Source organism: Aotus nancymaae, unplaced genomic scaffold (assembly GCF_030222135.1).
Source record: "Aotus nancymaae isolate 86718 unplaced genomic scaffold, 86718_ANA_hifiasm-v0.15.2.pri h1tg000057l, whole genome shotgun sequence".
NCBI classification, from domain to species: domain Eukaryota; kingdom Metazoa; phylum Chordata; class Mammalia; order Primates; family Aotidae; genus Aotus; species Aotus nancymaae.
Window position 1 is genome coordinate 6,235,547 of NW_026988471.1, and position 27,311 is coordinate 6,262,857.

A 27,311-nucleotide genomic window follows, 5' to 3' on the forward strand; every position below is an offset into this window, starting at 1 on the left:
AGCTCCTTGATAAATATTGCACGTTGCCCCTTAAAAGTGGTATTTCAATGATGTTACCATTAGCCACGTTTATTGGTTTCTCTAAGGGTGTAACCAAGTTATTACAATTTTTAAAATATTGAGTTGATTTTATAGGTGGAAAATGAGCCCTATCATTCTCCACATGAGTAAAGCAGGATGCAGAGAGCTTAGGACATGTGCCAGGATCTCAGGGTGGGCATAAGGCAGGCCCGGGGCTGGAAGCCAGGCCTCCTTGTTCCCAGGGAGAGACAGCTGCACGTGCCTTTTGAGTTCACCACACGCAAGCACAGGCAACTGGACATGGTTCTCTTGAACATTTTAACATCAGTTCATTGGGACCAAATCAACACTGAGCCTCTGTATTCAGTGCTTAATGCACATTTTACTTTCACTGCAGAGAGGATCACATCTCATTACGAGCAGTTATTGAGTCACCCCTCCGTAAATATTTACTTTCTACATGTAGTACATTATGCCAAATAGTTGATATTATATGAGCATAAAATGATCCCTGTTACTAGGAAGCTTCTGGTGCAGGAGAAGTGGTAAACCTTTTATTGCTGTTACAGGAGCTTTCTCCCAGGCAGCGAGCTTTAGAGTGTCTATTAAACTTTACTGACCAGTTTTTATGGAGCACCTCCTCTATGCTTGCACTGTTATAAATTCTTGGGATACAATAGTGAACCAAGCAAATAAAAACTACTGCCCTCATGCGGTGTCTATTCCAGAAAGACAAAAAGAACATAAACAAGAGAAATAAGCGATATAGTAGACAGTACTAAGCTTATTGTTTTAAGGAGAAAATGAAAGCGGAGATGCTAGTGAGTGTCAGTGGGGAGCTGCTGGGGAGTTTGCATTTAATATACATCACCCTGGAGTCATTGGAAATTTCCATCTGGGAGGCATCTGATGAAATAGTGTCGTTTGTGGGTAAGTGGTCAGCTGGGGAAGCCACAGAACTGTATCATAGCCCCACTCCTCATCCTCAGCAGGGGTGAGTAGACCAGGAGAGGAGAGGAGGGGTAGGCACTCTCGTGGGACAAAGGTGCCTGTGGTCCTGTGTAGCCCTGGAGGACTTGGACTTACTTCTTTCTGGAATGTCAGGGAGCGCCTAACAGAACTTTATGTGTCAGAGACCTGCGATAGCCTGATTGTGGAAAACTTGGTTGGATTTGGTGGGTTCTATTTTTTTTGGTGCTGTAATTCTATATTAATGATGCTCAAGTGACCAAAGACTTATACTCTCTTAAGAGGACATAGTCCCATTAGGCCCATTATCATTTCAACAAGATCTTTCCTGGGAACAGACTTCTAGACAGCCTATGTCTGTTCTTCATGACTGGTGCCTCCAAGCTCAGGGATGCCTTAGAAAGGTTCTGGGGTAAAAACCCATGTTTGAACGTGAGGCTGGAAATAATTACTCCATATAGACTTGTGTTATTATGGGTATTCCCAGCAGAAATGTTTCCTGCCTTGAAGACTGTTCCCAGGTTGCTGGGGTTTTCTTGGGAATAATTTGAAGTTGGCATCTCTGTTTCCCTCCAGGAAAGGTTGCATCAGTTTGTGTGATGACGTTCAAGTCCCTCGAGGTTGGGCTCAGAACCAGGCTGAATGCTCAGGAAACAAGTGGGCTGGTTCTGCAGTCTGAGCCTGGACACTGTCTGTTCGGAGACTTTCCTTCTTTCTTTGTGAATATTCTCTTTAGAGGAAAACTCTCCTTCTGCACCTGTGGGGATAATCGCCACCATGTCAGAACTAATTCTGAGTAAGTTATGTGGTTTGTTTTTATAGCTAACAGTGTTTCCCAGTGTTGTCCAGCAAAGGGACAGAGCTTTGGATGGGTGAGGATTGGCTTCCAGGAGAAAGGGTGGCATGAAGGGTCCACAGTCCTGCAGTGATGACATATCTCTGCCCAACTTCTGGGCTGCCTGTCTTTCTCATGAGCTCATCTGCATTTGGTGGTCTCTGCAGCCAGGGTCAGAAAGTAGAGAGAGAGGGAGAGCCTTGTGTATTTCCCAAGTGCCTATTAGAGTCTGGATTCTAGAATAGTGGGTGAGGGGCTGGGACAGGGTCTGAACCTTGTGTATCTAATGGATGTTGGACAGAGAGGTCTCTTCTGAATGGGTGGGAGGCACTGCTGTGGGTTGGCCCTGAGCCTGTGGTCTTCAGTCTTGGCCAAGGCCGTAGGGATCACATGGACTTCCTCACAGGGAGGCTAGGAGATTCAGATGAGATGAGATATTTTTTTCCAGGTTATTAGGACAGGCAGTCTCCAGCATTGGCTGTGAGGGAAGCAGAGGTACTTTCTGTGTGATTATGATTGGGGAAGTTGACCACTGGATTTATCTCTGCATCCTAGCCAGCTAAATGGTCTGTCATTCCCATTGTTAAACCAAAGGCTTTGTTTAATACCTAGAAGACTATGTGGTGAAACAGACATTCTTCTTAGGTGTGAAAAGGTAAAAGAAATCATTGGCTTTTTTTCTCAGGGGGTGGCTTCTTTAGTGTTTTTAAAGGTGAAACAATCAGATTAGCAATTACATCTTTGGTGGGGGACCAAAAGTTATTGTTTATCAAGGAGTCTTCTAGTCTCCACAGAAGCCTCCAGAATGATATGTTCATGAAAAGAATGTGGGCTTCATAAGTCGAAAGACTTAGGCTTGAGTTCTGGATTTGCCACTTATTACCCAAGGGCTTTGGGCAAATTGTGTATCCCTCATAAACCTCAGTTCTTAATCTGCTACATGGAGATAATTGAGTATTAGTATTAATGTATTAGTTCATTTTCACACTGCTATAATGATGCTACCTGAGACGGAGTAATTTATAACAAAAGAGGTTTAATTGAATCAGTTATGCATGGCTGGGGAGGCCTCAGGAAACTCACAATTATGGCTGAAAGCAAAGAGGAAGCAGGCACCTTCTTCACAAGGCGGCAGGAGAGAGTGCACGCAAGGGGAACTGTCACTTTTAAACCATCAGATCTCATGAGAACTCCCTCACTTTCATGAGAACAGCCTGGGGGAAACTGCCCCCATGATTCAGTCACCTCCCACCAGGTCTGTCGTCCCTCAACATGTAGGGATTACAATTCGACATGAGGATTTGATTGGAGACACAGAGCTAACCCATATCATTTCAGCCCAGCCTCCCAAATATCATATCCTTTCCACATTTCAAAACCAATCATGTCTTTTCAACAGTCCCACAGAGTCTTAACTCATTCCAGCATTAACCCAAAAGTCCAAGTCCAAAGTCTCATCTGAGACAAGGCAAGTCCCTTCCACTTATGAGCCTGTAAAATCACACCGAATTAGTTACTTCAAAGTTATAATGGGGGCACAGACATTGAGTAAATGTTCCCATTCCAAATGGGGAACTTGGTCAAAACAAGGGGGCCAGAGGGCCCACGCAAGTCTGAAACCTGGCCAGGCAGTCATTACATCTTAAAGCTCCAAAATCTCCTTTGATTCCATGTTTTAAATCCTGGGCATGGAGATGCAGGGAGTAGGCTTTCATGGCCTTGGACAGCTCTGCCCCGTGGCTCTGCAGGGTATAGCCTTCACAGGCTGGCATTGAGTGCCTGTGGCTTTTCCAGGTGCCTGGTGCAAGCTGTTGGTGGGTCTACCTTTCTGCAGTCTGGAGGACAGTGGGCCTCTTCTCACAGCTCCACTAGAAAGTGCTCCAGCGGGGACTCTGTGTGGGAGCTCCAACCCCACATTTCTCTTCCACATTGCCCGAGCAGAGGTTTTTCATGAAGACTCTGGCCTGCAGCACACTTCTGCCTGGACATCCAGGCATTTCTACACATCCTCTGAAATCTAGGTGGAGGCTCCCTAAGCTCAACTCTCATCTTCTGCTCACCCACAGGGCCAACACCATGTGGAAGCTGCCAAGGCTTAGGGCTTAACTCTCTGAAGCAATGCCCTGAGCTGTATCTTGGCCGCTTTTAGCCGCAGCTGTAGCAGCTGGAACCCAGGGTGCCATGTCCTGAGGCTCCACAGAGCAACTGAGGCCTGGGCCTGGCCCACAAAACCTTTTTTCCTTCTACACCTCCAGGCCTGTGATGGGAATGGCTGCTTTGAAGATCTCTGAAATGCTCTGGAGACATTTTCCCCAATTGTCTTAGTGACTAACATTCAGCTCCTCATTGCAGCTGGCTTGAATTTCTCCCCAGATAATGGGTTTTACTTTTCTACTGCATGGTCAGGTTGCAAATTTTCCAAACTTTTATACTCTGTTTTTTTTTTTTTTTTTAAATAAGTTCTAATTCAAATCATCTCTTTGTGAATGCATATAACCATATGCTTTCAAGAAAAGCCAGGTCACATCTTGATGCTTTGCTGCTTAGAAATTTCTTCTGCCAGATACCGTAAATTATTTCTCTCAAGTTCAAATTCCACAGATTTCTAGGGCAGAGGGAAAATGCCACCAGTCTCTTAGCTAAAGCATAGCAAGAGTGACTTTTGCTCCAGTTCCTATTAAGTTTCTCATCTCCCTCTGAGACCACCTCAGCCTGGACATCATTTTCTATATCACTATCAGCAGTTTGGTCAAAATCATTCAACAAGTCTCTAGGAAGTTTCAGACTTTCCCGTGTCTTCCTGTCTTGTTCTGAGCCCTCCAAACTGTCCCAATTCTGCCTGTTACCCAGTTCTAAAGTTGCTTCCACATTTTCAGGTTATCTTCATCACAGTATGCCACTCCTGGTACCAATTCTCTGTATTAGTCTGTTTTCACACTGCTATAAAGATACTACCTGAGATGGGGTAATTTATGAAGAAAAAAGGTTTCATTGACTCACATTTCCCCATGAGGTGGGAAGGTCTCAGGAAACTTACAATCATGGCAGAAGGCAAAGGGGAAGCAGACACCTTCTTCACAAGGGGGCAGGAGAGAAAGAGCCTACAGGGGAAGCGGCCACTTTTAAAACCATTGGATCTCGTGAGAACTCCCTCACTATCACCACGACAGCATGTGGGAAACATGCTGTCACCCATGATCCAGTCACCTCCTGCCAGGTCTGCTCATGGACATGGGGATTACGATTCGAGATAAGATTTGGGTGGGGACACAGAACCAGATCTTATCAGTTGACATCACGTGAGTGGCGAAATATAAAGTGGAATACAGAATACAGATATTAGTAAACCTTGCAGCTACTCGTGTGTTGCAATGTGCTATTTGTCATTATTTGATCAGAAGATGGATACATTAGGTACATGGGAACTTCTTTATTTTATCAATGGAGGGAGAGCGTGCATTACATTTACTTGGCTCCATGGTTGTTGAAGAGGAATTGCCCTCTTCACACCAAGGAAGGAGGCATTGCCTGATTCATGCTAGTATCTATTCCTTCCTGGGTAACTAGGCAATAAAGAAAATAACAAACTATAGCAATTATTTTTATTTGAATAGATTTTTTAAACAGTTAGACGATAATACTGACTCCCTGATGAAGCTCACATTTTTCCATCAGGGAAAAAGCAACAAATACGTAAGTCTGTGCCAAGTATGTCAGAGTATGGCTGTGGAGTAAAGTGAAGAGGAACAGGGAGAGAGCGGTCAGAGCCCCGGCCATGTCTGTAGCAATCAGATGATGATTGAGAAAGTGGGCAACTTCATGGGTCCTTGGCCAGTGTGCTTTGGAGAACATCAAGCTTGGTGACACAGTTACCACAGTCATCATCCTGCTGCAGTAACATAGGGATTCTTTGCGTTTTTGTACCTGTTTTCTAAAAAGAGGGATCTTTTCATCATTCCCACACCTTTAGTACTTGGAAAATAGCTGAGGCCCCGTGAAATGGAATGCCATAGCTTCTGCCTAGCAGCTTATGATTTACTGGTGATTCCCAGTGAGCTCTGGCTGTACCTACAGGTAGAAATGAGTAAGGCTTTTGTCCTAGAGGTGCTACAGTTTCCAGGTCCATGAATACCCCACGTGTTCTTCAGTGGCATTTGCTGGCCTCTCCCATGCTTGTGCTGCTGGCTGTCAGATGTTACTGCTTCCTTTGCTAAAGATATCAACTCCATTACCAGGCGGGTGCAGTGTTTGTCAGTCTTCTTCCTAACGTGAGCTGTTTGGCACGCTTCAAGTGGTAGAAGGGGAATTTAAAGGCTCCAGTGTTCTTTTCTATAAGAAGTCTTCTGGAAGCTGTGTGTGTGCCCTGGGCCCTCTCCCTGGCTCCACGCTGTTGTCTTTCTAGGACAATCTCTGGGGGCCTGTGGATCTCTATGAGCTCAGGTGCTAAGAGGGGACAGTGTTGACTTGTCCTACAGCCTTTATATCTGGCAGTGGGGTTTACTGTCAACATCACACCTCTGGATATCCTGAGTCACTGGATGGAGCCCAAATTGTGAGTCCTGTCTCTTCTTTCTTTCTGATGGCAGAGGATGCTAGAGGGCTGCTTATTCTTGTGCAGATCTTAAGTGACCTTTTCATGATGCAGGTAGCTGCCATCCTTTGCTTTGGTCCTGGCCTCTTACCCACTCTCCTGGAGGATTTCTGGCAGGAGTTTCCTGGCTGTGAGCCTTATTCCAGAATCCTCCTGTGTGGGCCCCCACTGGGTATGTCTACCTTACAGCAAAGCAGAGGCTGAAGCTCAGGAGGACTCTGTGTTCCCAAAGCCATGCCTGCAAATGGTGGTGACGCTCCTGATATCTCCACAGACGTGCTGTTCCCCAGATGGCTTGGGTTGGCAGCTTCGTCCCTGCTGCCTCCGTAGGGCAGAGGCCTTGGAGCTATGCTTGATTTCTCTTTCTCCCACACCCATTTTGAAACTCCACATTCTGAGCAGCTTCTTTTATAGAGCAGCTTCTTTTACAAAGTATATCCAGAATGGGACTACTTGCCATGAGCCCTCTGTCATTGGGTTTCGTTGGACATTCCCTATCTTGTCCCTAGATGGTTGTAGTCGCCTCCCAATGGGCCACTGTGTTCTGCATTTTCCCTTGTGCATCGGGGTGCTCATCACACAATCTCAGCCCCAGCTCCCACTCCCTGCCTCATTTTTGCACTGAGCCTGCATAGCTAACAGGCTGTATCTTACTGATTTCTCTATTTATTTTCTGTCTCTCTGCTAGAGTGTAAGTTCTTGAGGGTGAGAACGTCTGTCTATTCTGTTCACTGTTCACATTTCCAGCAAGGAGAGCACTACCTAGAAACAAGTTTCTTCTTCTTCTTTTTTTTTTTCCTTAAGAGATAGTCTTGCTCTGTCACCCAGGCTGGAGTGCAGTGGCATGATATCGGCTCCCTGCAACCTCCACCTCCCAGGTTCAAGCAGTTTTCCTGCCTCAGCCTCCTGGATAGCTGGGATTACAGGTACCCACCACAACACCCAATTAATTTTTGTATTTTTAGTGGAGACGAGGTTTTACCGTGTTGGCTAGGTCATGGTGTTGACCTCCGGAGTTGGAATTGCAGTGAGTTCTTAGGAAGGTGGACGTGGAAGGTTAAATGATTTAATAGACGCAACGCAACTCAGGCCACAGGTGTAGCATGTGCTCCTGACCTCGTGATCCACCCGCCTCGACCTCCCAAAGTGCTGGGATTACAGGAGTGAGCCACCGCACCCAGTCCCAAGTTTCTTGAATGATTGGAAGGATGTCTCTGTCATTTGTTGTACTGTGTGGGAATTTATTAACTCTTTAATTTGTGTTTTATTCATCTTAACAACATTGGTATGCACTGGGAAAATAGGAGTGCATACGTGTATATATGTTTTCTTGATTGTGCAGATCCTGAAGATTCCCAGCCTTTAGGACTCAATGTAGTCCTGACACGCAAGGGTGACTCCAGCACCCGAGGCCAGGATCATTTTCCTCTCTTTGTTATTTCAGACCGTGCATGGGGGCCGCTCACTCATCCCACTGGGTTTTGTCTCCAGAGTCTGCAGATGTGTATGCCTCCCTCACCGGAAGTGCGAAGCAGCTGCTACCACCCCACAGAGTTCATTGCCTTAGTTTATTCTTCTCTTTCAGTGTTTCCCATACTCTTTTCTGTTCCCTGACCAGTTATTAGAAAGCTAAGCAAAATCCTGCTGGGCGCAGTTGCTCACACCTGTAATCCCAACACTTTGGGAGGCCGAGGCAGGCGGATCACGAGGTCAAGAGATCAAGACCATTCTGGCCAACATGGTGAAACCCCATCTCTACTAAAAATACAAAAAAATTAGCTGGGCATGGTGGTGGTGCACACCTGTAGTCCCAGCTACTCGGGAGGCTGAGGCAGGAGAATCGCTTGAACCCGGGAGGTGGAGGTTGCAGTGAACTGAGATCGTGCCACTGCACTCCAGCCTGGTGACAAAGTGAGACTCTGTCTCAAAAAAAAAAAAAAAAAGCAAAGCAAAATCCAAGTAAACTTCACATAAGAAATATCAGACTTGGTGCAAAAGGAAATCTGCTCTATGTATTTGAAATACATAATTATCTGGGCAAATGGTCAAATAGAGCTGTGGCCTAATACTGATAAATAGAAATAAATGGGAAATGATTCTATAGGACTCCCCTGGTTTCTTTGAACAGATTTAGTGTCATTTTGCATATTTTATTTCATTCCTGCCCTCCCCCACCTTTTTTTTTTTTTACAATGAGATGATCTTCAAAGGCAACTGCTTTATGGAAATAAGGCTTTGATTATTATTGTTAGACAGTGCTCCGCTCATTCTGCCCTGTTGGCTTTTACAATTGCTTGTCTAAAATGGTATTTGAAGCTTTCTAGAAACCTAATTCTGGTTTTCTCAATAACTGATAAGGAGTAAGTGGAAGCATTAGGGGCTTGTAAATGTTGGAGTAAGAGATGGAGGGACCTCTGGGGTTGGAATTGCAGTGAGTTCTTAGGAAGGTGGACGTGGAAGGTTTAGATAATTTAATAGATGGAACACAACTCGTGCCACAGGCGTAGCATGGGCTCTGAAATTGATCTGTGTCGATGAGGTTTTAAAATCTGATAGCAAGTTTTATCTTAATCACGCTCTCACTTTGAGATCTGTTCTGCTCCCTATGTGGAAGAGGCCTCTCACTGATGAGCAGAGTCACACGTTTTCACGTGGACAGGAGTGAAGGCTGCACAGGTTTAGAGAGAGGACGCCTGGAAGCCAGCTCTCCCAGCCAGCATCCTCGGGTTGCTGATGAGGCCACTGGTCCATGAAGGTACAGTGACAGTCTCAGGATCACATGGTCAGTCATCCCCAAAGCTTGCAATAAAACCGAGGTTTTTTAAAGCTTACAGAGGCCAATTTCCACCCAATTTCCTCCTCCTTACTCTGTTACCTCCATTATGTCTTCTTCCATTAACTCAAGGGATTGACAAGCTGCAAACCCAGAAATTTCCCAGGCTTGTTGCTTAGCAACAAGATTTCTGTTTGGTGCCTTGAAGGAAACAGCCATTGTGCCCGGCCTGCCCCCGTGCTGAGCTGGCCAGAGGCCTGTTCACCCTCGAGATCAGCAAGTACTGACCTGAAGGAACTGAAGAAACTGCAGATGACCAAACAGACCAGTCTCTCCATCCTACAAGTGGCTTTTTGTTTAACAGGGTGTGATTAAGATCAGTTCAGAGCAGGGTACTGCTATTGAAGGTTTATCATAGATGTCCAAATATATATATATATATCTCCTGCTGCTTTTTCTTGTGTTCTGTCTGACAGAGAAAAATAGGGAGAAGGAGAAGGAGAGGGAGAAGGAAGGGGAGGGGGAGGGGGAGGGGGAGGGGAAGAGGGAGGGGGAGGGAGAGGGGAAGAGGGAGGGGGAGGGGGAGGGGGAGAGGGAGGGGGAGAGTATGTCCCTAGCAAGGTTTTACAATAAAATATTGGAGGTAGTTCATTATCTGATAGAAGGAAGTAGAAGGAAGTGGGGTTGGGGGAAGGAGCAGGGTTGCTGTGACTTCTTAGCCAATCCCTAAACAGCTCAAGAGTGAGAGAATTCTCTCTAAAGAGAAGGAGGGATGATCCAAACATCACCTCTTCAACTCTAAAATTTAACGAGTTGATGTTCGATTTTGACAGCGTTGCTCTCTGATAGCCAAAATGTAATGTTTATCTGGGCAAATACATTGGTGTTGAAATAATAGGCCCTTTGTGTCTTCCTCTGCATCTCATTCCCGGGTGGGGGTCAGAACGCCTGGCTGTGTCCTGGCCCTCTGTGGGAAACCAGCCATAATGTTGAAGGCACCAAGAAACGTTTAAGTTTGTGTGTGGAGTGTTTTATCAGCACTCTGGGGAATGGTTGAATCAACTGTTTTGGTCTTAGGAATGAAAGAACGAGCTTCCTGCCATGAATGGCAATTGTTTTCCAGGCCAGGTGGCCTGCAAGAGAGGCTGCTTCCAGAAGCTGCTCTGCAGATCTACCAGGGCCAGGAAGGAGGTGTGTTGGGGTCACACGTGGACAGTGTTAGATGCTTCTCTAAGGTCATTTTCAGCAGGGTTTCTAGTGTGTGTGTGTGTGTGTGTGTGTGTGTGTGTCCCTGTCAGATCACAATCCTGTCTTCTCTGTGGCCTTGATGTGGGACGTACAGATTTAAGAATGCTCTGATGGGCTGGAGGGAGAAGCACAGGACTCGGCATGGAGTTGCCCGGTCTATGAAAGAAAGCAGTTCCATGTGAGTAGACTTCTTGCTCACCTGCCCTGTATGCTTTATTGTCCAATTATGGATTCTGTCCTCTGCAGTTGAGGTGCTCCCAATGGCTGACACTTCACTCTCACCTGCAGAGGTAGGTGACAGTAGAAAGTAGAAAGCACCCATGACCTCCACTTAGTGCCAGCCTGTGGCCGTTTGTCTAGTGAATCTGTCACCATCTGGCCCTGTGCTCAACAGGTGGGCGCCCTTCCTCTGGTCCCTGGGTTCTTCCTTGTTGATTGTGTCTGTTCTTCTCTGCACTCCTGCAAAATCTTCATTTAGGGAAATGTGTTGTATTGAAATGACGAAGATCAGCTTTCTTTCTTTTTTGTGTTTCTTACAAAGCTTTAATGGTATGCAGTAGTGCTGGAGAAAGTGTTTTATGGGCTCCTTAGGCCCTTCTGCATACCCTTCTTGGACTGTGATGGTTTTCATTAGCATACCAAAAACCATGAGAATTTTAAAATGCTGAAAAATAAACAAACAAATCTGTTTAACTATATTTAATTTAGTGTTTCTCAGATTTTTAGTGTCAAAGTGTTTCATTTAAAAATAAACTTTTATTTTAGGGCAGTTTAGATTTAGATTTACAGATTTAGTTTTAGATTCAGATTTAGACGGACTGATACGGATTTAGATTTAGAAAATGACGCAGGTTAGTACAGAGAGTTCCCATAAACCTCATGCCCAGCTTCCTCTGTTAACATCTTGCATTAGTTTAGTACATTTGTCACAATATTGAACTAATGCTGTTACGTGCTCATCAACTCAAGTACCCACTTCAGTCCTGTTTCTTGAGTTTTTACCCAATGTCCTTTTTCTGTTCCAAGTTCTCTCATTGCATTTAAGAGTCTTGTCCCCTTAGACTCCTCTCCCACTGGGATAGTTTCTCAGGCTTCCATTGAAGACTTTAACAGTTTTTGGTTAGGGATTTTGTAGAATATGCTTGAATTGGGATTTACCTGATGCTCTTCTCATAAGAAGACAGGGTTACTGATTTTGAGAGGAAGACCCAAGAGGTGAAGCCTTACTCTCATCACATCCTGGTGAGTGTAGGGGGAGTGGCCACCGTCAACACCATCCATGTGCACAGCCATCCCTGATGCTGTCAGGGTCACCTCACCGAGGCAGCGTTTGTCCTTTCAACACTTGTAAGCTCCTTTTTCCACCCTTGCCAAGCTACACGCTTTGGAAGGAAGTCATTCTGTACAGCCCACTCCAGAATCAGGAGTTAGGCTCCACTTTCTTGAGGGCAGAGCACCTACAAAAAGTATGTGGAATTTTCTGCATGAGAGATGTGTCTTTTTTCTCATTTATCTGAGTATGGGCTCATGGGGATGTATTTTCTATTCTGGGCTATAATTCATGCTACTTTGTTGCTCTATTTTTTTCAGCTACAGCCATCGGGAGCTTTTCAGTTGGCTCCTATATTATTTGGCCATCCTCCAGCTCAACTTGAATGCCCTGCCCAGTCCTAGAATCTGCTGTTTGTCCAGTGAACCCTAGTTTTGGTAACTGGAACGCTGTGTTAGAATCAAGATCTGGGCACTAGATGTGCTTGTTGCAAGCTAGGATGTCAGTCCTTCTGTGCCCTGTCAGCTGCTAGAACAAGGAAACATGTGTACACTAACTGGTGTGTGCCCACAAATCTATACATATTACTATATGTACCCAACTGAATCTGTATGAAGCTGAACATGAGTTCCTACTGATGAGGCCAAGTCTATTCCATGAGCACCTTTGCTTATCAGAGACCTTTCACTTCAACAGTGAGAAACCTGGATCCCACCATCTACCATTCCAGTGTAAAGGGATAGTGGTTTCAGAATTGTTAACCCATGCCCTGCAGCAGGCAGCTTCGTCACTTAGAGCTCAGTGCATATGAACTTGGCTATTCTTATTACAGGTTCAGCCCATTCCTGAAATCACCTCAGTCAGCACCTTTCCCCCCACCCGCTTGTAATACAGGTGGAACCTTGGTCACAGTCTGTATCCCATCCTGCCATGCCCCTGACCTCCTCAATGATTATTTAAGAATTGCATGCCTTTAAGGCTCACTCTTTGTGCTATAAAGTTCTTTTTTATGGGTTTTTGTAAGTGCAGCGTGTCCTGTGTCTATTGTTGCAGTGTCATACAGAATAGTTTTATTGTACTGAAAACCCCCTGCACTCAGCCATGCAAGCCTCCTCTGCTCTCCCAGCCCTCCCTAAGCCACCAGTAACCACTGATCTGTTTGCTGACTAGGGTTTTGCCTTTAACCGAATGTCATATAATTAGAATCATACAGTAGGTACCCTTTTCTTTTTCTTTTTTTTTTTTTAAAAAAAAAGACCTTATGTTTTACAGCAGTTTTAGGTTCAAACCAGATTGAACGGATAATACAGAGTTTCCATACACCCCATCCCCACATACACACAACTAGCTATCATGTCATACCACAGTGGCACATTTGTTACAATTAATGAATATCCATTGATCAGCATTCTCTCCCAAGGTTCATAGTTTCCTATGGTACTCAGTTGGGGCTACTGTAACAAAATACCATTGACCACAGGGCTGAAACAACAGAAATTTATTTTCTTGCAGTTCTGGAGGCTGGAAGTCTGAGAGGAGGCTGCCAGCGTGCTTGGGTTCTGGTGAGGACATCCCCCTGGCTTGCAGAGGCTGCCTTCTTACTGTGTCCTCACATGGCCAAGAAGGAGCATGGGAGCTCTCTTTTCTTCTTGTAACTCCGCAGTCCTATTGGATTACGGTCCCACCCTTATGATCTCATTTAACCTTCATTCCTTCCTAAAGACCATATCTATAAAGACACACACACATACACACACACACACACACACACACACACACACAGATATGTGTAGATATATATAGAGAGATTGCTATGTATACACACACACACACACACACACACACACACATATCTATATATATAGATAGATATACAGACTTCTCGATGTGCTGAATCTCCAGATATAGTCACAATGGGGGTTAGGGTTTCAACATACAAATTTGCTGAGAGGTACAATTTAGTCCATAGTTTACATTAGGTTTCACTCACCCTTAGTGTTGCAGACTCTGTGGGTTTTGACAGATGGATAATGACATGTAATCACATTACGCTTCATACTGAATAGTTGCACTCTCCTAAATACTCTCTGTGCTCTGCCCAAGTATCCCTCCCTCTCCATGATCCCTGGCAACCACTGACCTTTTTATTGTCCTCATAGTTTTGCCTTTTCCAGAATGTCCTAGAGTTGGAATCATATGTGTGCAGCCTTTTCAGATTCACTTCTTTCATGTCGCGATGTGCATTTAAGTTTCTTCCATGTCTTTTCTTGGCTTGATGGCTTATTTTTTCAGAGCCAAATCATATTCCACCGTCTGGATATACCACAGTCTGTCCATTCACCTACTGAAAGACAGCTCAGTTGTTTCCAAGTTAGGCAGTTACGGTGGAGCTGCTATAAGCGTGCATGTGCAAGTTTTCATGTGAACATAAGTTTTCACATTAGCTGGGAAACTAGGAGTGCGATTGCTGGAAATAGTTACGTTTTTATCATTGAGGTAGGCATCATCTGCTTGGGAGGAGACAGCGTCCACACACTTTCCTAAACATCATGAAACCATACACTTGAATAAGCCAACTCTTTTACAGCCAGCTTTCTACTCAGCCACGATTCTCCAATTTCTGCTGCAGCTGACAGCTCCAAATTATGAAGATGTCGCTTTTCCCAGCCACCGCCGATCTGAATGTGCTCAAGTTAAGCCCAGGAAGCTCAGAAGCAAAACTGAAGTTGGTTTATCTTGTATCTCTACAAGTCCAAAAGGCTCCGTCTCACTCAGCTGATGAGGATACACAGAGGAGGTTTGGCACAGTAAATGCCTGCATCTGAGGGCCACACAGACTGTGACTGAATAGCCCCATATGTTTGTACAGGTTACCCTAATCCTCTCTGAACCTTGGTTTACTCATTGGCAAGATTTGAATAATAGCAAACTATCAAAGTCTCAAAGTCATTGTGCAGAGAAATGAAGCTGCATATGAAAATGATAAACACGATGTCTGATGCACATTTATCAGGTCTCTCTCATACACACACACACATATATATAATTTTTGTTATAATTATGGAATATCTGCTGTGACCACTGTCCAGAAGGCTAGAACATAGTTCCTACCCTGAAAAATGTTAACATCAGGTTGGGGAGATAAATTTGTATATATGTCACACTTTGAAGGCCACACTTACTCAGAAAGACTGGTGACGTGGTGGACTTCCAAAGCCACACTTACCCAGAAGAAATGAGAGTTACTATGAGAGTCTGGCCCAGTGCCTTGTAGAAACGACAGCTGAGTTTTGGTATTGTTGAAGAACTGCGCATTAGATGGGCTTCAGCCCACACAGACTTGAGTCAGATGGACCTGGGTGGAAATGCTGTGGAGTGGAAGGATACACAACAGCGGTTGTCAGGCTTTGTTGTGCATCAGAATTCCCGCCAGCCTCATGGAAACAGATCACTGTGCCTGCCCACCCACCTCCCCAGAGTTTCTGTTTTAATGAGTCTGGGTTGGAGCCCAACCAGTTACATTCCAGCAAGTTCTCAGGTGATGCTGATGCTGCTGTTCAGAGAGCACAGCTCAAGAATCCAGGTGGACCACACACAGAAGAGACCCAGGGACAGGAGAGACAGCTGAGAGATGTGAGAATCAAGGAGATGCCACACAGCGCCAGGACTGACGCTGGGTGTGCAGGGTTTGTGGGCTGTGGAGAAGTGGTAGGTAAGGAGAAGGGAGGCTGGGGAGGAAACACGAGTGTGTCCCAGGCAAATGGAGGAGAGCAGGGACCTGCTGGAGGAAGTTGTGAGAGTAACAGGTGGATGATGACTGGATGGCAGCTGCTTGCCCTTTCCCAGATTTGCTTGGAAGGAGAAAAGGTGGGAAGAATAGGGGCCTGCAGAGGTCCATAGCCCTGGGGCTCAGAGGTGGGATAGTTCTGGCCAAATAACCACATTGGACCTCATGTGAATCTGCCGAATCTCTCCCTCAATGGACTGTTTTCTCTTCAGCTCTCTCTTCCTTGTGTCTATACCTCTTTCATCACAAGGCACAATCCTTTGCACAGCCTCAGTCATGCTTAATAAGTAAATTGCCTTATACGCTTTTGGAATTGCTTAAATTGAATAATACTTATAATGGACCAGATGTTCTTGAAACAGTTTGCCATTTCATGTGACTTGACATTCACATTAGGAAAACAAAGACTGAGCTTTCTTTTATTGTGCATTGTGATTTTCGTAGCACAATCTGATTGCAAATTCGCAGCTGTTGACTGTTTGCAAAATCATATTAAGGCCATCCTGTGTGTAGGGAAGGTCTGTGATGGGTTTAAACAATATAGACCTTTTTTTTTTCCGTAAAATATATCCTGTTGTCACCGTTTGAATCATGATTTTCAGCACGGCTCAGAGGCTGTGTATTCTGTTGGGGAAAGAATAGTGATATGATTCCTGGAAATAGGAATGTGACCTGCTTCAAATCCAGCTTATGAGGCTTGGTGGGGGAGTGGGAGGTGAGGGCCACAGGCTGACCTGTGCCAGGGCAGGGGAAGCCACTGGGGGCTGAATAAGAAATCATGGTCCAGGCAGAAAGGAAGTCAGACAGATGGAGCCCTGTACACTGTGCCAGGGGTCACGGCAGAGAGGCTGTAAACAGGAAAAGGAGCCCAGATCTAAAGCTGGAAGGAGAGAGAATTGTCTTAGGAACAAGCACGATGGGGCAGGGCAGTGGTCCAGGACAGAGGCTGTAGCTGGCTTGTGGGCAGGGAGCTGTTCCCGTGGGATGGAGGCAGGGATTCAGGGGCCCCATGTGGGGCGGTTAGGCTCTGCCATTTGGTAATGCCTTCTCGGGTGACGTCCAGGCTGGGAGCATTGCTGCATGGCTGACTATAAGGGAGGAGGCTTTAGGAGGTTTTGATGTTTGATTCTTCTAAAAATTTTCTTCACTGGATTGAGCTTCCTAAATACTAATTTTATGATATAATGTCTGCCCAAGAACTTGTTTTATCCATTTCATCTATGTAGGTTAAAGTCTAAGCTTGTTAACCTGACATATCGTAATGACCTCCACTTACCAAGCTCGTAGTGTCTCTCAGAAACTTGTAAATATATTACAGAGGGGGGGAAAAAAAACAAAAATGAAGTTCACAGAAGTTAAGTAAGTTATGCAATTTCTTCAACATCACATAACCAAGTGGCCAAAAAAAGGAATTCGAAGCCCAGTCTGCTTGATTGCAAAGCGCGAACTCTTTACCTTACAACTTCCCCTGCAGCTCGCCAGAACCCGTACCCTGTGCTTTTTCAGCATGGTCAACAGCAGGCTCTCCCCAGGTCTCCAGGCCAGAGGAGCCAACTGGCAGCCCCAGCCCTCTTGAAACATTTCCAGTCTTGACTGATTTCTGCAGCCTGCCTCAAGCCTCAGTGCCCAGGGCTGAGGTTTGTGATCCAATTTAGGGCCAGCTAACATTTTAAAACATAATTATCGTGTTGTCCAGTGAACTTTAAGAGATGCTAAAAAAGTTATTAAGTATTAAAACAGAAAAAGATACAAAGAAATATAAAGAAAAATATCAAGGCCCATCAGCTTAGGACCCAGAAAAACCCATGTAGAGATTTCAAATGATGACAAGCATAAGCATAAGCATAATCATAAAATTCAAGGTGTAGAGAAATGATCCAAATGAAAATGACCTTGGGGAGGAGAGATGCCTTGATATCTGTACCCCCTGCAGCCCCAGAGAGCTGCGTGATGCCTCCAGTTATCTCACTCCTCAGGACCCACCAGCTTGAGGTCAAATCAGGATGCTTGTTTACATTATCTTGAAAGTGCTAGTCAGCCCAAAGCTACTGGAATTTGTGTCAAGGATTCCTTTTATAACAAGGAAGACACACATATTTTAGACTGAGTGACTCACAGGCATCAGCTGCCCTTGGAAGAGGCCCCTCTGACTGCTGCCCACTCCCACCCCCAATGCTGAAGGCCTACATGGATTCCCAGTGCAGATCCCAGGTGGCCTTCAGCCGCCCTGTCAGTGGCTTGAGCTCTGATAGCAGGGTCTCCTCCCCGAATCTGGCTCATTTCTGCCTCTCACATCCTTTGTCCTGTGTCACTGGGTCCCATCTGCTGGGTGAGCTTTCTGGATCCTGCAGGCACTTCCTTCTGGGCCACACATGTCTTCTCCCTCCTGGTGCCATGTAGAACTCAGCAGGTGGGTTTTCCTAACCGAATGTTCACTCAGTGGCACCCAGGGAGCTGTGAGTCACAAAAATTGAGAAAGGGATGTTATGATTTTTTTTTTAAGTCAGGACAGCTCCTTGACCCTGGGAATCCACTACTCAAGTGACAGTAAGTCCCACACTTAACTGTGTGCAAAGCGGCATCACCACATTCTCTGCCTGCTAAGCTATGGCTGAAGCAGACATCACAGGGGAAGGGGAGTGATTTACTTGGGGTTCTCTAGAGAGACAGAAGTAATAAGATAGATGTTTAGATAAAGGGGAGTTTATTATGTAGCATTGACTCACACGATCACAAGGTGAGGTCCCACAATAGGACGTCTGCAAGCTGAGGAGCAAGGACGCCAGTCCAAGCCCCCAGACCTCAAAAGTAGGGAACCAAGAGTGCAGCCTTCAGTCTGTGGTGGAAGGTCCAAGAGTCCCAGAGCTGAGGAACTTGGAGTTTGATATTCGAGGGCAGAAAGCCCAGCGTGGGAGAACGAAGGAGGCCAGAAGATTCAGCCAGTCTAGTCTTCCCACATTTTTCTGCCTGCTTTTTATTCTGACTGTGCTGGCAGCTGATTAGATGGTGCCCACCCTGGCTGAGGGCGGGTCTGCCTCTCCCAGTCCACTGACTCACATGGCAGCACCCTCACAGCCACACCCAGGAACAGTACTTTGCATCCTTTAATCCAATCAGGTTGACAGTATTAACCATCACAGGGAGGAAGGGATTTTCCTGAGCACTCGCTGTGTGTGGCCAACGCTTTATATGATGTCGCCTCATCCTCAGGACACCTCTGTGAGAGGGGATTATCGCCCAATGGCACGGATGAGCCAGCTGAGGCTGAGAGTGGTTAGGGAAGTGTCTGTTTATGGGCAGAGGGAGTTTTAGAAATGGAGTTCTGTCTGATCACAGAGCATAGCGCTGGTCCTGCCCCTCTGTGTGACCCTCGTACCCTGTCTTCTGGTGAAAGATGCTGTGACATTTCTTCCTTCTGTTCAATGTCCACCTCCTTTCCAGCTGCCCTGAAAACTCAGGTCTCACTGTCCCCACCAAGGCTTTCTGCTCTGACCCTTCCACCCAGGCTTGTCCTCATTTTGCCATGTCTTTAACACTGGAGAACAGTTAAATCCAAGCAATAAGTATTTTAGCAAAAGCTTCTCTTCCGAGATGGCTAAGGTTTCGCTCTCCTGGGTAGGAGCCAGGTTGGCAGGGTCTTACTAAAATGCACATCAGTGGGAGGGAGGGAAGGCTGAGCGTATGGGTGAGTCCTTTGGCATTTTGAGGGCAGACATGAAAGTTACTATTAGAATGGTAAGGAAGCCACTCACAGACCCAAGCCAGGCACCCCTGGTTAAAATTTCTCAGAGCTTGGGAGGCTGAGGTGGGCAGATCACGAGGTCGGGAGATCGAGACCATCCTGGCTAACATGGCGAAACCCTGTCTCTGCTAAAAATACAAAAAGTTAGCTGGGTGTGGTGGTCTGTGCCTGAAGTCCCAGCTACTTGGGAGGCTGAGGGAGGAGAATCACTTGAACCCAGGAGGCGGAGGTTGCAGTGAGCTGAGATCGCACCACTGCACAACAGCCTGGGCGACAGAGTGAGACTCTGTTTAACGAAAACAAAAACAAAAACAAAAACTTCTCAGAGCATCCAGATGCTCTGGGCCCCATCAGCAGTCAGTTGGCCACCGCCCTGGGCCCCAGCTACAGCCAGGAGACGTGACTCCTGCAACAGAGCAGGTGGATGCCAGGGGTGCAGAGGTCTGACCTTCCATGCTTCTCTCATTTCAGACTGTTCTGCGATGACCACAGCAAGGTACCGGCCCACCTGGGACCTGGCCCTCGACCCGCTGGTGTCTTGCAAGCTCTGTCTCGGGGAGTACCCAGTGGAGCAGATGACAACCATCGCCCAGTGCCAATGCATCTTCTGTACCCTGGTTGGTCTTTTTGGATACAATATATGTCACAGTGATTTTAGGATGAGCGTTTTGCTTTTGTTTTTCAGAGACACTAGGCAAACCTTTGGACTAAATTTTGCCTGACAGTGGAGTCTTCTTGTTGAGGCCTTCACACAGTTCTTGGAAGAATTCTTCTGTAAGTCAGGCAGGCTCCCAAAGTCGAAGATTTCCATTACAGTCGCTTGTGATGCAAAAGCAATCGCTTATACAGAATTTTAGAAGCTAGTGATAACAATTCACAAAATGCATCATGGCGCATGTTCTCCTTGCTGCACAGCTAAAGCTTCCACACCTTATATCAAATGTGTTTCAATAATCAACATGCCTGGGGTTGTGGCAGTGCTAGTGATTGCGTGTAGCTAATCAGTCATTAGCGTCGTCTTTCACTGGTTTTGTGCTAAACTAGAAAGGAGATACTTTTAAATCACATTTGATATTTGTTATGATGTAGCCAACATTCTTTTGGGGCCAGATGATCCTTTGGGGCTTAATGAATATAGGGACTTCCAAGTCAAGAAGTCTGGGGTTTGGGTCAAACTCAAACCTTAAATTTTATCTATCAGAAAAGATAAATAAATGTGTGAGGTTTACTTTTGGTTAATCTCATTGAATTTTGCTTATTTTTTTCTGTCCATTCAAGGAATGAAAAAATAAAGTGAGTGCATAGAAGCAGGAAGTAGGATGGGAGTTGCCAGGAGTTCACAGGGAGTGAGGAGATACAGGTCAGAGGGTCCGAAGTTGCAGTTATGCAGGTTGAATAAGTTCTAGAGACCTGACGTACAGCATGATAACTGCAGTTGATCATACTGTTTTGTATACTTGAAATTTTCTTTGAAGGTAGATCTTAAGTATTCTCATTACACACACACAAATTGGTAACTTTGTGAGATGATGGATATTTAATTAGTTGATGGTTTTATGATATATACATGTATACAAAAAATATACATATATATCAGAGCATCACACTGTTCATTTTAAGTATAAAATGGACACTTTGTCAATTATAACTAAATAAAGCTGAAAAACAAAACACACATTTATCATTTTAAAAAGTACAGAAAAGAAAAATGAAAAACTGTCTTCCAAAAAAAATTGCTTCTGAATTTAACCGCTGTTATATGTGGATGGTGTAGACGGCTTCCTTGTGAGTTTTTCAAGTGCCTGCATTATAATCTGTCACTCAGACCGTCTGTCCCACCCTGTACACTGATGCCTTCATCTTTCATGCATAGCTTTCAGACTTTATTTCATTTGTGCCTCATCATGCCCTTGGTATGTAGGCACAGCAAATATTTTTATCTTTTATAGATAAGGAGAGGGAGCTTTACAGACATTTAAGTCTGCGTCTTCTGTTTCTTGTTTATGCTAGATTCAGACTTTCTTAAGGGCAGAAAAACTTCTGGCCCGTTCTCTATCCATCTAGCACCTAGTTTAGTGCAGGACCCAGAAGAGCTAATCTGGCTCATGGATTGAAGTGCATTGATCTCAGTAACTGTAGTTGCTGTCCAAGAAATGTGCCTCATTAAAGCACTGGGAATAGAGCTCCAACCTGAAGGAAAGGGAGTTGCTTTTGACATTTTTCTGAGGTGGAGAAGGATAGGAGGGAGATCGATCTCCATCCTATTAACACAGTGAATGGGGCTCATTGTCATTTCTAGGTGAGTTAGGATGGTAGACCCCGTCAAGATGGATTCAGTAATTAGCTTTGTGTAAAATCACCTCCTCCTGCCTGAAAGGACATCTTTTGAACTGATTGAATGGATCCCCCTCAGCCAAAAATGCCTGGGGGGACAGTCACAGTCTCTGCAGTCAGTCGCCTGCCTGCTGTCAGAGGCCATAGCTTGTGTGCTTACCCTTGAGATAGTTCATTCTCCCTGGCCTTTTTGCGGACGCTTTCATTTTTGTTATTGTTGTTTTAGTTTTCTATTTCTAGGAAATTGTAGTAAAAACAAATAAGCCACTCAAATTGAGACCAAAAGCCTAATTGAAGTCAATGGATGTGAAAGGAAGAAGCTAGCATTGTGTTCTCCAAAAGAGGTTGCTGAGAATACCAAAAAACAGTGACACAGCTGTGATTTTTTTTCACAAGTATTTACTAAAAATGGAAATCTTGAAAATATTTCAACCTCTGTCCGTAGCTCACTGTGGCGTGAAGAGAAGGAAGCACCTGTGTTGTTGCAGATTGAGAAGGGAGGAGGCGTCTGAGTTCCCTGATGGCTTCGGTGGCACGCCTTCCCCTCTGTGTGTGCTGCAGTTCACCCCAACCTGGGGGCAGGCCGTGGGGAGGAGCCCCGAGTCTGTGGCCAGAGGAGTTGCAACTGTCCTTTTCTTGGTAGGGGGCGCAGACATTGGAAGGAAGAAAATTGTCTAAGAGGGAGGCACTCTTACAAAAATAGTTACTACAAAATTACAGTTAAGTGCTGGAGTAACTTTATCTCAAGGAGGCCAAGGCTGGAGGGAAAAGCAAGGCATTTGGAGTCAGGCGTCCTGGAACTGAAATATCAGCTCTATTTCTGACCTGAGCAGGCCTCATTTACCCCATCTGTATAATGGAGATAAAAATAGTTTACCTCCAAGTTCAAGTGGAAGAACATATGTGAAGTACCTGTCACGTGGTAGGCAGTCAGCAGGCCTAGTTCTTTCTCATTTTGCTTCTAAGTTTGGGTTTAGAACGGCAGGAATAAAAACAGAGTTTGGGCAGTTTTCCCTGAATGTCTTCTGAGGAACATTTATCTCAAGAGAGGTACTCAGAAATGATGTGTGTGGTTCAGCGGGTTTGCTAATGACTGATGCTGTGTCCCTGTCCACATCCCACACCACCAAGGTGTTCCGGGTGCCCAAGAGCAGGAGGAACGTGCCGAGACATCCACAGCCAGAGACATACTGTCCACTCACCTGCGTTCCTTAGATGTATTTCAGCATGAAAGGGATCTGCCTGGCAATTGCTAATATGGCCCTCCCCTGAAGCAGGTTCTCCGGGGTTTCCTTGCTTGCAGGGTGCTTGGTGGCTTCTTGGTGATTCTCTGGAGGTCCCAAGAGCTTGTGCCTGGGGGCCCATCACACGCTTCAGGTGCCGTACCAGGCCTTGGGAACTTGGGGGTGGTGAGAACTACCAGGTAGCTCACATGGTTCCATTCGGATTAGTGTGAAATCTAACTTTAGAAGACCAAGTGTAAAGCTGAATATTTGTGTGCAAAATAGTGACATGTAAGTATATAACCAACAAATTCCGTGCTGGAGCACTGGCAGGAGAGAAAGGACTGTGGACACGTGTTTTGAAATAGAGCTGCCGTTATCCCACCATGAGTGCCGACCCCATGTTTGCTGTGTCAATCAGAGATGCAACCTGTATGGGGAGTTGCCTGGGGATTCCTTACGGGCTGAAATCTAAAACGTAGAAGCTGTTTTAACTTAAAATGGGACATATTAGAGCCATTTAGGTCTGTCTTCTACTTGTGGCATTTGACAGTTATACTGAGAATGCTCATGTGGTGTTATTGCTGTCAGAGTTGTTTCCATTCAGACAGCTGCCATAACTAGACATGATACTCTCATCCCGAAGGTGGAAACATGTGAAGCTCGAAAAGGGAGGTACTGTGGTCCCATCCCAAGACACAGGTCCCTAGTTATCAGGGAAGGTAGAAATGTCCATATTTCTATTAGTTCTTAATAAAATAGTCTAGTGTGACAAGATTGAATAAGCCAAATAAAACATATATAGACATATATTTTATATATATATAAAACTTATATATAATGTATATATAAATTATATATATATATATAATTTTTTTTTTGCTTTCAGCCAGAATTACATCTATTCTGATACCAGCTATTTATTTGCATTTAGGAATTTTGCCATTAGAACCCAGATGACAGGGTTTTGATATATAACCATAGAAAGTTGTTACTTAAAAATGTAACTTTTGGCCGGGCACATTGACTCAAGCCTGTAATCCCAGCACTTCGGGAGGCCGAGGCAGGTGGATCCCCTGAGGTCAGGAGTTCAAGACCAGCATGGCAAACATGGTGAAACCCCATCTCTACTAAAAATACAAAAATTAGCTAGCGTTGGTGACACATGCCTGTAATTCCAGCTACTTGGGAGGCTGAGGCAGGAGAATCACTTGAACCTGGGAGAATCACTTGAACCTGAGCCAAGACTGCGCCATTGTGCTCCAGCCTGGGCAACAAAAGTCTCAAAAAATAATAATGATAAATAAAAATAAAGAAAAATAAAAATTAAAATGTAACTTTTTGCCCCGGCACAGTTGTTCATGCCTGTAATCCCAGCACTTTGAGAGGCTGAGGTAGGAGGATTATTTGAGCTCAGGAGTTTAAGACCACCCTGGGCAACATAGGGAAACCTTGTCTCTACAAAAAATAAAAAAAATTAGCTGGGCGTCTGTGTCTCTAAGCTACTCAGGAGGCTGAGGCAGGAAGATCGCTTGAGCCCAGGAGGTTGAGGCTGCAGTGAGCCATGATTGCACCACTGCACTCCAGCCCGGGCAGCAGAGCAAGACCTTGTCTCAAAAAAAAAGGTAACTTTTAGTAGACAGAATCTTTCCCATGGAATACTACAATAAAAGTGACTCTGAGTGGTTTAAATAAAAAGTTGGGACCAGATGGTTGGTTAAGTTGTGTGGTTGAACATTGCTATGGGGTGTAGGCTCAGATCTCTGTTCTCCCTCTGCTGCCTGTTAACTCTGTGATTTTCAGCAAGCATCCTAACTTCTCTGAGCCTCGGTTTATTCATCTCTAAAATATGATTAACCTCATGAACAAATTAAATGGGATAATGTGTATAAAGTATTGAGCAGTAGCGTGCCTGGTGATAAATAATACAATATCATTTTGTTTCTTCCTATACATTTGCAAGGTCATTCACCTGGTATGCTGTGGAAAAGCTACGTAAACCCTAAGCCTCTGATTGTGTAACTTATTAGGAAATAAGTGGCATTTCCTCACTGAAACATTAAACTGATTTCGGAGATAGTCTTCCTTTGCATGTCTTTATGTCCCTGTTAGCTTTGCATTATGGGTACCACACATAGTGGGTGCTTCCTCGTGTACATAGTGGATATTTATTCATTTAATGTTTTACCAGTTTTGAACACCTGGCTGGTGCCAAGTGTTCTGGACTCGTAGGTAAGACATAATCCCTGCCCGCTCTGATCTCTTGATCAGCAGGAGATGCAGGTGTGGGCTGTGATCACTAGGGGCTTGAAGTGCTGTATTTGCAGGGTGGATAACGGGGTACAGCACAAACAGAAGAGTGAATTCTTCCAGAAGAACCCAGGAAGGCTTTAGGGACATTTGAACTATCTCCTTAAGAAAGCATGTGTGGATAGAGCCACCACGCTGGGACCAGCGAAGGAAAGGGGGTGTGTGGCGTGATGGAGCCAGATTGAGAGGACTTTGCTAAGGTTTCTGCTAGTTTGAAGCTCAACAGAGACAGTCATGCACCACATCACGGTGTATTTCTTCATGATAGACCACAGATATCATGGTGGGCCCGTGAGATTTTCCAGTGGAGCTGAAAGATGGATTCTGCCTAGTATTTACTATTCTGTACTTTTTAAATCATTATTTTAGAGTGTACTACTACTTATGAAAAAGTAAGTGAGGTGTGATAGGAGGTATCGGAAGAAGGCATTGTTACTAATATCATATGAGATGACAGCTCCGTGGTGTTGCCGCCCCAAAGACCTTCTGTAAGGTTTTTTGGGTCCTTGCCGAGTTTAAAATGAAGAAACTGAGGCCAGCACAAGAAGATCCAATGCGAAGGGTTTATGTGGCTCCCGGGCAAGGTTCTGCAGTCCGACAGGAGGGGCCAGAGAAGTCTCACGGACTCCTCTCAGACGTGGGGTTTTATAGGGAGTGGAGGTGTTCGATTGGTTGTGGGAGAGCAGGGTGTGGGCAAGACAGGACTGCTATTGGGTAGGGTTACAAGCCTTTGTTTGCATACAGGACTTGACTGCTATTGGCTAGAGTTACAAGACTTCGTTTGCATACAAGACTTGACTGCTATTGGCTAGAGTTACAAGACTTCGTTTGCATGCAAGACTTGACTGCTATTGGGTAGGTTTACAAGACTTCGTTTGCATCTTGGTGGGGTTTTTAAGGGAAGGCTAGGCTGTGCAAGGGGGTGGACGTGTCCGAGCTCTTGGAAAAAAGGGGGGTGGTGTGCGTCCAAGCTCCCGGCGAGGCAACCAGCCTTACACCTTCTACTGGGAGAAGATGTGGAGGTTGGAGACAGTGACGTGGCTGATCCTGACTCTGTGTAGGTCTAGGCAAATGTGTGTGTGTGTCTTAGTTTTTAACAGAAAAAAAGTTAAAAAAAATAAAAAAATTTAAAAATAGACTAAGCTTACAGAATAAGGATATTAAATATATACGTATATATTTGTACAGTTGTGTTCGTATTTTAGGCTGAATGTTATTATGACAATAAAAAAGTTTAAAAAATGAAAAAATTTTCATAGTAAAAAAGTTACAAGAGGCTAAGGTTAACTTATTGAAGAGAGAAATGTTTCTATGAATTGAGCGTAGCCTCAGCGTGGAGTGTTTATAAAGTCTGTAGTAGCAGCAACGGCTGGGCCTTCACTTTCAGTCACCACTCACTGACTCGCCCAGAGATAACTAACTCCCAGTCCTGCGAGCTCTCTTCATGGTAAGTGCCCTATATAAGCATATGATATTTTACATCTTTTATAGCATATTTTACACCTCTTCTGTGTTTAGAAATTTAGGTGTGCAAATACTTAGCATTGTAGTTTAGATGTGCAAATAGTTATAATTGCCTACAGTATTCAGTACAGTAGCACAGCACCCTGTACAGGTTTGTAGCCCAGAGCAACCAGGCTGTGCCCCCTAGCCTCGGTGTATAGCAGGCTATGCCATCTACGCGTTTGTTACTACACTCTATAATGTTTGCACAGTGACAACATTGCCTAAGGATACATTGCTCAGAATGTATTCTGTTCTTGGACAGCTCATGACTATAGCTGGCAGGGGCTAGAAGGCTCTAGAATAGCTCTATGTGTACAAAGCCTGTGAGAGGGCAGCATGCTTTGTCACCTGCACTGTGGCCACTCTGGGCTTTCCTCGGGTCATCAAGGTTAGGATCCAAAGGGGGCATGCATTTTCTCACGGCCCCCACTTTTCTGCCCACTTTGTTTACATTCATAGCCATTGTTTGGCCATTGTGTGGGGACTGCATGTTACGGTAGACCAGGCAATCAACTGGAAAACCATGAGTGTCACTAGCTCTCAGATTGGCTCCAAAGCTAATGAACGGGGAGCCTCGGGCAAGCCCTTTGACCACCCCTCGTCCTCTTGCTTTCTCATCTCGGAAAGAAAGGTAGGACTCCCTGGTCTCTGAACTGTGAGGTTACGTGGATTTTGTCACTTGCTGTCCCACTGCCACTGCCT

At 45.1% G+C, this 27,311-nt stretch overlaps 1 protein-coding gene across 5 annotated transcripts in view; it reads left to right on the forward strand.

Moving 5' to 3' along the window:
• RNF144A (ring finger protein 144A) overlaps nucleotides 1-27,311 on the forward strand; it is a 321,607-nt gene that overhangs the window by 60,218 nt on the left and 234,078 nt on the right. For all 5 annotated transcript variants that reach the window (XR_010337882.1, XM_021667208.2, XM_021667207.2 and 2 more), the window contains exon 3: nucleotides 19,708-19,853. Coding sequence is in view for 4 of the 5 variants with exons in the window: in XM_021667208.2 (XP_021522883.1) it covers nucleotides 19,719-19,853 (135 nt within the window). In the remaining variant the exon portion in view is untranslated. The remainder of the gene's footprint in view (nucleotides 1-19,707; nucleotides 19,854-27,311) is intronic.